Raw genomic sequence first — 12,384 nt, forward strand, 5'->3', positions numbered from 1 at the left:
AGCAAGGAAAAAACCATTAAACGACATCACACACATTCGCGAGCGCAATTTGTCGACCCGTTATAAGACTAAGATCTCGAAACTTTTCGAGGTCCATCATCACAGTGTATCTCCGCCCCGAGATGATCGACCGACGCTTCAATTTCCGGTTTCGTTTTACCGTTATATTTAAATGTATTATACATATAATAATAACTAGTTGACCCCGTGCACTTCGTTGATCGTTAAAAATGCCAATTCTATAATATGATTCACTAAGACATTTTCATTGACCATTTTGATTCTCGAAAAATTCGCTCAAACACCACTTTAAAATGCGTTCTTATCGCACACTTAATTTGTGTACGATTTTACGAATGTGCCGTGTAAATTGCAAGCATCGATCTATCATTGTTCAGACTCTACGTTTATCAGTCAGTGAGTTAGTCAAGTAATAATATTATAGTCATTCTGCTTGGCGTTGACCGTGAGACTCTTATGATTATGCGAGCAGTGTATTATCATATAGTCTATCAAACTTGGTTAACTTCAGTACTCTTATTATAGTTAATCATTTGTAATTTAGCTAAGATTTTGTACGAGTTATTTTTATGAATATTTGAACCAATTTATGTGTAGTGTCTATAAATGAACAATTTTCAAAATAAAATACCAAGTACATTTTACTCTAATGTACGTCATATATTAATATATTATACTATTACTGGTAGGTAGTAAACATTTTCGACTTTCATCTTCCTAGGTCACCTATACTTATCTAAGACCGATCCATGCTGTCAAGTCTTGAGCCCTAGCATCTCTCAAAATTTACTTTCATGCCACAATGAAATTGTGTCTTATGTGATATCATTGTTGTCACCGTCGTAAATTTGTAGGGTTGTTCGATAAATTTATTCAAACGAGATGCCCACATCCACGAATGACATTCATCCGTGGCCGGGGCCCGCATTGTTCAGTGACCCAGTTGCATATGCAATGGATTTGGAAACGGCGCCTCCACATCGGCGCTCGCGTAATGTGATTAAGTGAAATTGTAATTAAGAGCAAGGCTATTATTATATAGTTAATATTATAATATTATTGTGTCGGGAGAAAGAATATTATAAATAAAAATGGTAATGGAACAAGTTTTTTTCTTTCGTTTTTGTTTGGAAAACGACAACCCGGATGGTTGTTGGGGCGGAGGCGCAGTGCGAACCTTCACCGGAATTTTTTTCTTTTAAGGATTTTCGGAGGACCCCCTGCGCATTGTGTGCCTAAGCGCGATTCGCGTGCTACGGTTTCTCGTAATAAATTCACCATATACACCGTCCGCACTCGTACATGTACATAATATATTAGGTATATACTTATACTTGTACTTATGTACTTACGTATATATTATAATATATATATTATGTATATATATACGACAATAAATACGCACGCGGGCGGCACAATACTCGTGTATTGCATGAAGGGTTTGGTAGAGGGGGGAGGGGCAGGGCCCGCTCCGGCGTGATATTTTAATTCGGCCAGTCACGCCATTCGGCCGTTGTCTGTTCACGTGCGGCGGCTGGTCACCCGCGTTTCACTATTTCACATATTATATACCTACTACACACAATAGATACGCGAGTATAATAATAAATCGTCATACAATGTACGGGGTGATCCATTTAAACGGCTATGCGTTAATTTTCCAAATCAATTTGAAATGAACAAAAAGTGTATGATAAAATTTAAAAAAAAAAAATGGTGCACATTAGGGTGAACATAATATGATATAACATAAAAAAAAAAACGGGATAAATAATTTTGGCTTACTGTATAAAAACTTCTAAATATTATAAAATAAAATATTATTTTTATATTTTTAATGATATTTCGAAGATAATTTTTGTTTGTTATCACGTGTGGTAAATGTCACCCTTGTTGTGGGGGCTTATATATTTATATAGTATTACATTGTGCAAATTTGCAACACACCAATAAAATACATGCTTCATTTTTGTCGCATATTACTAGCAACTGTTGGCCGTCATCCAACAACCGCGGTTAAACTATTTTTTTTTTCTATAAGTTATAACTATTTAATTTGTTTTTAATAATAACTCAATACAAAACAGTAAAAATATTATTTTTTCTGTGTAAAACAATAAGGGGACATGGTGCTCTAAAATCGACTATTCCTTTGAGTATGATCACACAACACGGCAAATACCAAAAAGCCGTGATCTACACTACTTCGCTCGTATACGCAAATACGCCGCTTGTAATGCTTGTATTATTAATATTAATCGAAAACTGTTTATTAAACGTATATAATACCTATATCAGATGTTTATACTTTAATATTTTTACAAAGGGGTTCTGCTTTTTATTCTTTTGAATTTATGAGTTTTAAAACGTAGATATTACCGTTGATTACGATGATTTTCTGTCTCTATCTGTACAAACAATATAGGTCCTATAGGAATATTTTTTTACTCGAGAATCCACTTTGTTCACGTTATCGATACCGTAGCCTTAAGTTTACCAAACAATTTATTATATAGGTAAAATTTTGAAGTTACAATTTTTTCAAATCGCATGAGATTTTATTTTTATGTTTTTTTTATCAAAAAACTAAACTCTATTCGGAAATAAATAATTGTAGCTATATATTTAAACGCGGAACACCCTGTATATATACCTATAATAAATCGGACGACGAAGACGAACGACCGAGTACATCATGAAAAACGCTAGTGCATATAGGTAAGTACTAAATATATATATATATATTGTTACCACAACGCGCCGTCACTATATTAGCGATGTTTTAATTTCGCCCGGTCGAGAGAAGCAACAATAATAACGGCCACTTGGCGGCAGTGGCGGTGGACGAATATCACATCAATAACCGTTGCGTAACGCGACGATTGATAACGATAAGTCACGCACACGTAGGTTATATATACGCTTACACATAATATATATGTACACGCCAAATAGAGTCGTCCCTTTCACACTTTCATTGGGTCTTATCAGCCGTAGGACACGGTCCCGCGTTGATTTATAATGTACATAAATAATAATATATCATATTATATTGGTACCCCGGTCGGCATAACGTGTATAGTCGGACGTCTTAATTATAATAAGAAAGAAAGTCAGATCGACCTGTCCGTCGTCGCCCGATACAGACTATATTATTATTTTATATTATTGACACTATTGTTATTTATTATTTTTGTAATAACAATACTATATATATATATAGAGAGAGAGAGAGATAGTGGTATAATATACTTATTAATTTACGATTTTGCACCGGTCGAATAAAAATTAAACAGACATAACGGTTTATAATATATAGAAGACCCGATTGTGATTTGTATATAATCACTCGTATATACGAGTATATTATATACAAATGTAATATATAAGCTCGCTTCATCGTATATTATACTGCCTCCCATGGTGAGTATTATTATTATACGACGTTATCGATTTGTCCAAACAATCGCCCGACACGTCCGCAAAAAGTTAAAAAACAAAAAAGAAAAATATTTCAGTTTTCACCTTTATAGCCGTTTTAAAGCCGTCGGCGGCGCAACCCCGCAATAACGCGTCGGTGTTCGCATGACTTCGAAACGTGTAATTTAGTGGTCTAAGTGGCCCGGGCTACCCTCTCGCAGAAAAAAACAGGCAAAAGAAAAAAATATGTATATTAGAAATTCAGACCGACGTAAGAAATGTGTATTATAATGACGGGTTGTTGGCACTTAAAAACCGATGTTATATAGGTACTATAACATTATATCGACTTCGTCGAGAGGTCAAATGATTGATTAGTTAAACGATATTAAGCTTTCAACACGATTTTTAACATTGTATACGTAGATACGTAGATACACCTTGTTACCCTTATTAATGAAACTTTATTATTATAATACCATAATATACTTCCTGCTTGATAATTTTGTACACAGCGTTAAAAGACGAGTGTGTCACAATTACAGTTCACAAATTGTCCGAAGCGGTTTCGTGTATGGTGTTTACACACAAATATTATGAATGTTATATTTTATATACAATATATTATTATGTCATTTAAAAAGCAAATTTCACTATGTTCTTTAGAAATATCATCCATGTAATTTTGCACCTTTCGGTAATCAGAGTACAAATATTGTCAAAATAAATTGCTTATTCAAACGTTCGCTATCATTAATTTTAACATAATTTCAATTTGTGACGTTGACATGTGCATGTAATCTTTCAAAAAGACATAATACCTATGTGTGTATACCTACTAATTTTCTTTTAGTACTTGGAAAGTAAATTTTAAATGTATTTTAAACAAACTATTATACCCATATACTTTTTAATATCCCCCGTCTTCTGTGTAAAATTAATACATATTGCATCTATAAAGTTGTAATTAGTAAATTCAGTTATAGTAGTTTTAGTTTGTCAATACTTTAGAATTTAAAACCAAGTAAATGTATTAATGTATTATTAGGTATTACTTATTGTCATATGTTTAAACCGTTAAGTTATTAGGTATTTTTTAAATTTTTATTTGTGTTTATTTATTTTTACAAGATATATTACAGGTAGATTTAATATAAGTAAATGAGTTTTTTTTTATATTGCATATTCCCTTTAAGTTGTACTTAAAAACAAACAGTGTTCCATTAGTGTATAATTAAACAAACTTTTATGACGTGATCACATTTAATCGGAATCAGAATATTGTTCGTTTGTACAATTAGCTAAATTGGAGCTTAATTGAGAATTGAGATCATATCTTTACAAATATTTACCAAGAACGGTAAAATTAGGACTAATTGAGATACAGAGATAGTGAAAATATCTTAACATCTTACAGCTCGTTAAATATTCGAATTTAAAAATCGAAAAACTAATAAATCATCTACTTGAAAGATATTTTAATTTCAATTTAATACAAGTTCAATGTATATTATCAGAGTCTTTAAAAGCAAGAAAATTTTGTTTTGGAGTGTTTGTTATCTTCAGTGATCATACAACATTTGTTAATACGAAAAAGGGATTAAAAAAATAATGTAATAGAGTTTTCGTCTTTTCGAAATCAAAAACGTTGAAATATGTAAAAATATGCAAATTAAAATTTAATATTTGACGTTGTTACACTGTGGAATGAATTAGTATCTTACAAAATGCAAATATTTATAGGAGTTCTTTACCCTAAATTGAATAACAATAATGATGATTCTTGCAATATTTAGTTGTGCAAAGCGTTGAATATTATTATTCTTATCATTTATATTGATTTATCTTGAGAACTTTTATATAGTTTTTAATTACTTGTTATTTAAGTACTTTGTATTCTACATCTTTACAAAGTTAAACTTTAGGTTAAACTTAAGAAAATTATATACACACGTGGATACTTTAGTATTTTATACATGCAAACATTAAATACCAAAATACTTGAATTTTAGGTTTTTTTAATATTGATTTTAATATACTATGGGTGTCTGATACATCTAAAACTTTTAAGCTTTACATAATAATTGACTCAAAGTTAAAACAATATTGAATGTAAGATGTATAAAATGAAAATATAACCACAAAATAATGAATTAACAAATTTAAAAATTATCAATTATAAGAAAAATAAATATGTGAAAAATGAATGTATATGAATATTTAATATTTTAACACTTTGAGATAATATATAAATCCAATCTTAGAACAAATTAACAGCCGAGAAATACAATAGACTAGCAAGGATGACTCAGTGAAATACTTAAGGATATAGCTAAGCGAAAAATTAACTTGGTAAATTCACATCACAAAAAACGCAAAAAAAAGAAAATACCATACCCTTATTAAACAAAGCTCAACCCTGCGGATGGAATGTTTTCTACGGCTATGATAATATCGCTGCTAATTTGTATATATTTAGTTTGGTGCCCAGTATTGATTGCCATTACCAAAAACCCAAAAACATCCCAAGAATAGCACTCGAACTCCCTTGGTTTATGTGAAATAAATAACTACACAATGACGAGAGATAATCTACAAATCAATATGGATAATGATTAACCAATACAAACATTTTTGAAATAATCTAAATTGAACCAAAGGAGTTCTACAAATACATCTAAGCCTAGGCTAAAACTACTTTTATCACCAAGAAATTTTTCTAGAAGATCAACAAGAAAATCAATGAATAAGATAACTTTTTTTTGCAAAAAATCAAACATGTATATTTGTATTTATTGTAATTTTATAACATTTGGTATTCTGAAACCGTTAATTAATTAAATCATAAAAAAATTGTATGCAATGTTAAGTTCGTATTATAGAATAATGTTTTTGGTATTATTATAAACTTTTTACGTACCTACATAAAATATAGTATAAATATTTGCTTCCTAATAGTTTTTGAAATAAATCTATTGATATAATACAAATTTTAACATAAAATGTTATCCAATCGAAAAAAGTCTAGTAAGAGTTTTATGTGGCATAAAATTGGAATGAATGAAACTTGTCAACACTTATTTCAATTTCCTTGATAGTTATGCGTTATAGTGTTATAGTGTTATACGAGTATCTATAGACCACTATCAGAGTTTGGGTTTTATTATTATTATATGTTTTTTTTATTATGTCGGACAAATAATCAAAGTTTCAGTTGGCGTGATTTGTATATCGTACAATCATGAACATATATATTCGATTTGAAGGAACAATATAGGAGAAAAAATCATAAGAATTTATAAAAACGATATATATAATATAGGTATTATATCCACAATAAAATTTCTAGTTCTTACATGTCTAAATACTTTATTCATAGAGACGTTACAACGTTTTTCAATATTATCTTTAATTAATTTATTAATATTTGTTGCGTTAATTGAAATGCGTGTAATTAAAATAATATTAAAAGTGTTAAAATAATTATTACTATTTTGTTGTTATAAGCCGTTTTTCTGAGTTGAAGAATAATTATAAAATTTAAAGAGAATAGGTACTCTGTAGTCGATTTTATGTCAAGTATTTCATTTTACATCGAACATATTTATGTTCTTTGTTATGAACTCGTGAATAAGGTTTATTCAAGAATACTCAATATAACAGTTACTCCAGGGTAATATTTTAAATATAAAAATTATATTTATAAATTATATTTGATTAAAAAAAAAAAAAAATTAATGTTGAAATTAAGTTGAAAATAATCAAGTTATAAATAAATAATTGTATTATATGTATGGGTATCCAATTTATATTGTAAATACATTTTTCTGTAGGTAAAACGTTTTCACAAATATTTCTTGACTATAAAACATAGGGTATGGAATAGAGAAATCTTAAAAACAATTTTTGGCCAAGTTATTTTTCATTTAATGTTTATTTTATCAAAAATAAGTTTTATACTATTCTGTTTTCAATATGTGTACATGATAAATCGATTTATTATTAAGATAATTTAATTCGTACACATAATTATACTTTATCATTTATTTGTACTTAAATTGTAGTTATTATTTAATATAAAATAAAAATAAATGTATAAAATGTATGACATTGATGTCTTAAAAAATGTCTTATAGTATTATTGTACACGATGGGAATTAAACAAAAATATTGGTAGTATTAGTGATATATTTTATTACAGGGAAATTTAAATACAGTATTAATTTAATATATTCATTATTGGAACTTTTAAATCATAAAATAAATATTTTTCGCTACATATAAATTAATAAAATGTGATATTTTATAATTTTAATAATTACTCTAATTAATTGAAATGGATATTATTAATACATTTTTATTAATTTTTAATATCAAATAAAGGAATACACATTTATAAAGTATACACTTTAGTAGAATTATTATTATTGATTATAATAAATTAAGGCATCTAAATCTACGAAATGTAATATACTATCGTTATTGTTATTATTTTCTACGTTTTATTTATTACGTGGAATAAACTAAACTACATTGAACATAAAGAAGTACAAAATCACTATGTACTCCAGACACGAGTATTTTATTAAAGGCTATTGAATTACATAATTAAATACAAATTTTATAAAAATATGTTTAAATAAAAAAATTTTCAAATATTTTATCTATGGATTTTAAAACTTAGATTATAATATACATATAATTTTAAATACGAAAAAAAGTTTTACATGAAACTTTTTTCACTAAATTTTTATTACTGTTCATTAGTTTTCTTTCTGCTTTCTATCAAACTAAGTAGTCAACCGTCGAGAGAGATTTACCTGGTATGTTCATTATTTTATATTTTCAAGAGTTAGGTAACTTTATTTATTTATTATACATGATATATGTTGTGACACACAACTCGAATTAATATCACGTTAATGTTGATTGAAACAGAAAAGTTATGTTCGTCTTATAAAACTAACATCTTATTCTCTTCAACTCATAAATAAAATGATCAAAACATTCAAAACTTTGAGTATCAATTTTTAAGTATAGTTATATCTACGTTAGGTTAAATAGGTACGAAACCGGTAAGGTTTTACTATTTAAAGAAGTATAAGAGTTTTCAAATATTGTTTTGATTACTAATTCTACATGATAAAGTCTCTTCTATAAGAAAATGTATGTCTCTTATTCACTTTTATAAATGTATCTACTAAACTAACAAGCAACCATTGTATAAAATCAAATAAAACAATAATTTATTATATGCTTCCATAATGCATATACCCCATGTACACGGTATATTAGAAAATAGTAGATAAATATGTGATAGTGTACAACAAAAAATATTTTTAAACTTTCATACACCTCTTCTATGGATTATGAATTTAACTTAGGTTGTCTTAATTAACTTTTGCAATCATTTTTAAAATTTAGATGTTTAATTGATTATTTGGATTTCAACATTTAAATGAACCGTCACTGGGATTTATTTTTTGTTCATTTAATATCAATATTGTACATGTATTTAAATTTAATTTTATAAAATGTACATTCAAAACCTTATGATTTTTAGATTTATTTTAAATTTGAATATATTTTTAAGTTTTTGCTATTTCAATATTAATAACATATTATATAATATTACGTATTAGCATAATAAATTTAACAAAAATGTTAATTACTAAACATCCTAGAAACATATTTAGTATATAATACGGGGCACCACTCAAAATCATTTTATGAATAATTTTGATTATTGTTATGTTAAAATGTAAATTAAAAATTAGAAATCTAATATAAACGGTACCATTAATATTCAATATTATAGAACATGTAATTATAAGACATTAATGATTTGCACGAAATTTAAATACCCGTCTACATGATTTCTGTGTAGCTATAATAAAAACCAAGTTTTTCTAGCTTACATGGATATTGAGACTAAACTATATCTTAAATGCACACAGTAGAATTGCATATCAAATATTATGAAATCTAGTCCTACACATGTGCGTTTTGCAGATCAGCCTATAGTTTTACTTAAGTTTAGCTTAACAAAATTTTGTAAAATGTGTGTACTTCGAAATAATTTAACCTAATATATTTCCATTCTAACAACCTTAAATATAAGTTATATCTTACATACTATATTTCTCTATCTAATACATATGTCACGAAAATAATTATTATACTTATGATAATCACTTTAAATACTATTTCGATATTTTTATAAATTTATTAATACATAAATACAGACACTTTTCAAAAGTATGCGAATTTGAGATAGGTACTTAAAAATACTTTATAAACAGTAATATGATGTATTCCTTCGATATTTAATTACAAATTGTATCAGTATTTAGTAAATAGTGTCAAATTTAATACTATACGCATTTACGCGATACTTGAAAATAATTTTCATCAGTACTAAAATAAAGTATTTTGGAATACCGAATATACACTATTCAAATGCACAACATGTTTGCTCATTATAATAGACGTGTATACTGTATAATATGTATACCTAAACGTTAGTGTCGTGCATGCGTTTAATTGAATTTGTTTTACAATAATGTGAATGGACGATATTTTGTCATATAACAATACCATTATTATTATTATTTTGTGCTGTGAACGGATTAAATTCGACACCCACCTTTGGTGTTGTGGACCATCGTGAAAACGAGCATTGACCAAAAGTACGTGGACGATACTGCTGTCATGACGGTGGCGGCGACAACACTGCGCAGTGACTACGGCCGCACGCGGTCTGTCCGTGTGCACCTCTGGTTCGCGAGCTTGTAAAACAGTGGCGTGCATCGGCGGTGGCGGTGGCGGTACTATCAACGGTCGGTGACGTTGTCAGCGTTGTCCGTCACCATATTATGATATCCAGTCAAACGTCTAGCGCGTTAATAGTTACCGCGGTCGTCATGTGAGGTTCAAAATTATAGTAAACAGGGTCTACCGCGGGAAACGCATGGGTTTTAAACTTTTATTAAATAAGAATAATTCAAAAGTTACATTTGGCTTAAATTTACTTACCATTTTACCAAAATGAACAATTAAAAAAATGTATTCATCAGTTTTTGAAAATCATGAGGCAAAATTGCTGGACGATGTCTGAAATGCTACCTAAAGCTGCAAACAGCGAAAATTGGTTAACTTCATCGATTTCAATGACTTCCTTCAAATATTATAAGGTATACAAATCGTTGATGTACATGAGTTATTAATTTATTATATATATTTCCATAAAAAGTCCAATATCTAAAGTATAGGAAAGCGGGATCGACAGTGAAAATCAGTTTTAAAATAACGCTTCACGGGGAACATTCGGTATGCTATCTTCCACACCACGGTAGAGATTTGATTTTCATTGACAACCGAACACAATAATGGCTCAAATCACTATTACTAATCTGACAACCAGTAACAGATATAATTCAATTAAAAACCACTCTTTTCCTGTAACAGACATATTATATTAAATGATGATATTATATGTTTTAAATAATTATAATTATTATTTACAAACAATTTACACAAGTGGCTGTTAAACTATTGTGATTGTTGATGATCGAATCAATTACCGACTCAACCGTGTTCGATTAAAGTTTTATTATTTAAGTTGCGTTATAGTTAATTTCATTTAAGGTTAAAAGGTACGTTGTATACTGTCTAAGTACATGATATAAATTTATTTTAGCATTAATGATTTAAAAACCTGTGTCACTATTGTACCTACTCAATAATTTATGACCGTATTACAAACACAAATATTTAAAATAATATTTTAGTATTCTGTATTCTATCATTTATTAATACATTAATGAATAAAAAACTTGACGATTTAAAGTGTCATGTACTCCTATTTGCTGAATGATATAAGTTCCTAATTCGAGTTTTGTTGTTCATATAAGAAAATCGAATATTGGTTATGATGAAATGATATATTCGCACAATAATATTTTTAGGAAGATCGTGTTGGTGAATTTTAAAATATGTACTTAATACTGGTAGGTATCATATAAAAGTCCGACCATTTAAAATTATTAAAATTTTAAAATTTATTAAAAAAGGAAATATTGATCCTTAGTCTTTACAATTAGCATAAATTATTTAATATCTATTTGTAATCTTGTCATTAAATTTCATTATGTCTAGGTATTAGATCAAGAAATTGTTTTGTTTTTAATCGTTTAATTTATGCATAGGTGGTAGAATAAGTATGAGTACCTATATTAACCAAACATTAACACTTGTATATTAGTTAAAGAGACCATCCAGTGATAGCATTTTAGCAGATTAAGTTGTATGATAAGGATAATTAAATTGTGTTGTTTCTAGTTAAATGTATGAATAATCTATTTATCTATTATTATAATTACGATAATTTGTTTTTGAATTAAAACAAAATAAACAAAATTGATATTGTCAATAACTGGTGCCAGGGGTCAGGACTACAAAATAAATTTAATGCGCATTGATATAATCATATAAATAGTGTTATTCCGTTAAGTCATTTAGTGGTCCATGTGCTTAATATTTTGGTTTACTTGTCAGTAGTTGTTAGTTGTAGTTGTCGTTAAAAAGCACAAAATATTACAAGAAAAGGAAATTAAATTTTATTCTGTGGCTGGTAACCAGAAACAAACCATAATTGATTTTATGCAGTCACATCATCTACACCTCCCGAAGAATAAATGTAGCATATTTCCCATTTATTATCTGAAATGTCTATGGCAAGAATTAATAACAGTGTTATACTGTATAACGGATAAGTTAAAAATATATATAATAAAGTGTTTACATTTTTAAATATTTTTAATTTATTTACTGATATTAAACAGTTTAGACGTGGCATAATCTGAAAATAAAATAAAAAGAAAAAAGCAATTATGAGTTTAAAACGTTCTCAATATTAGAAATTGTAAATCTATGTATAGTTAT

At 28.0% G+C, this 12,384-nt stretch overlaps 1 protein-coding gene across 2 annotated transcripts in view; it reads right to left on the minus strand.

Annotated features, from left to right (window-relative positions):
- LOC114123872 (lachesin-like) overlaps positions 1–10,885 on the minus strand; it is a 32,583-nt gene extending 21,698 nt beyond the window's left edge. Inside the window, exons 1-3 of one of the 2 annotated variants that reach the window (XM_050198787.1) lie at positions 10,656–10,885; positions 10,477–10,572; positions 10,088–10,395 (exon numbers count right to left, since the gene is read on the minus strand). In XM_050198787.1, the coding sequence (XP_050054744.1) occupies positions 10,088–10,154 (67 nt within the window). In that variant the 5' untranslated portion in view covers positions 10,155–10,395; positions 10,477–10,572; positions 10,656–10,885. Of the gene's footprint in view, positions 1–10,087; positions 10,396–10,476 lie in introns of both variants that reach the window. The other variant, XM_050198786.1, reaches the window with a different exon arrangement.
- Positions 10,886–12,384: the final 1,499 nt, after the last annotated feature.

The sequence above is a fragment of the Aphis gossypii genome, chromosome 1 (assembly GCF_020184175.1).
Source record: "Aphis gossypii isolate Hap1 chromosome 1, ASM2018417v2, whole genome shotgun sequence".
NCBI lineage: Eukaryota > Metazoa > Arthropoda > Insecta > Hemiptera > Aphididae > Aphis > Aphis gossypii.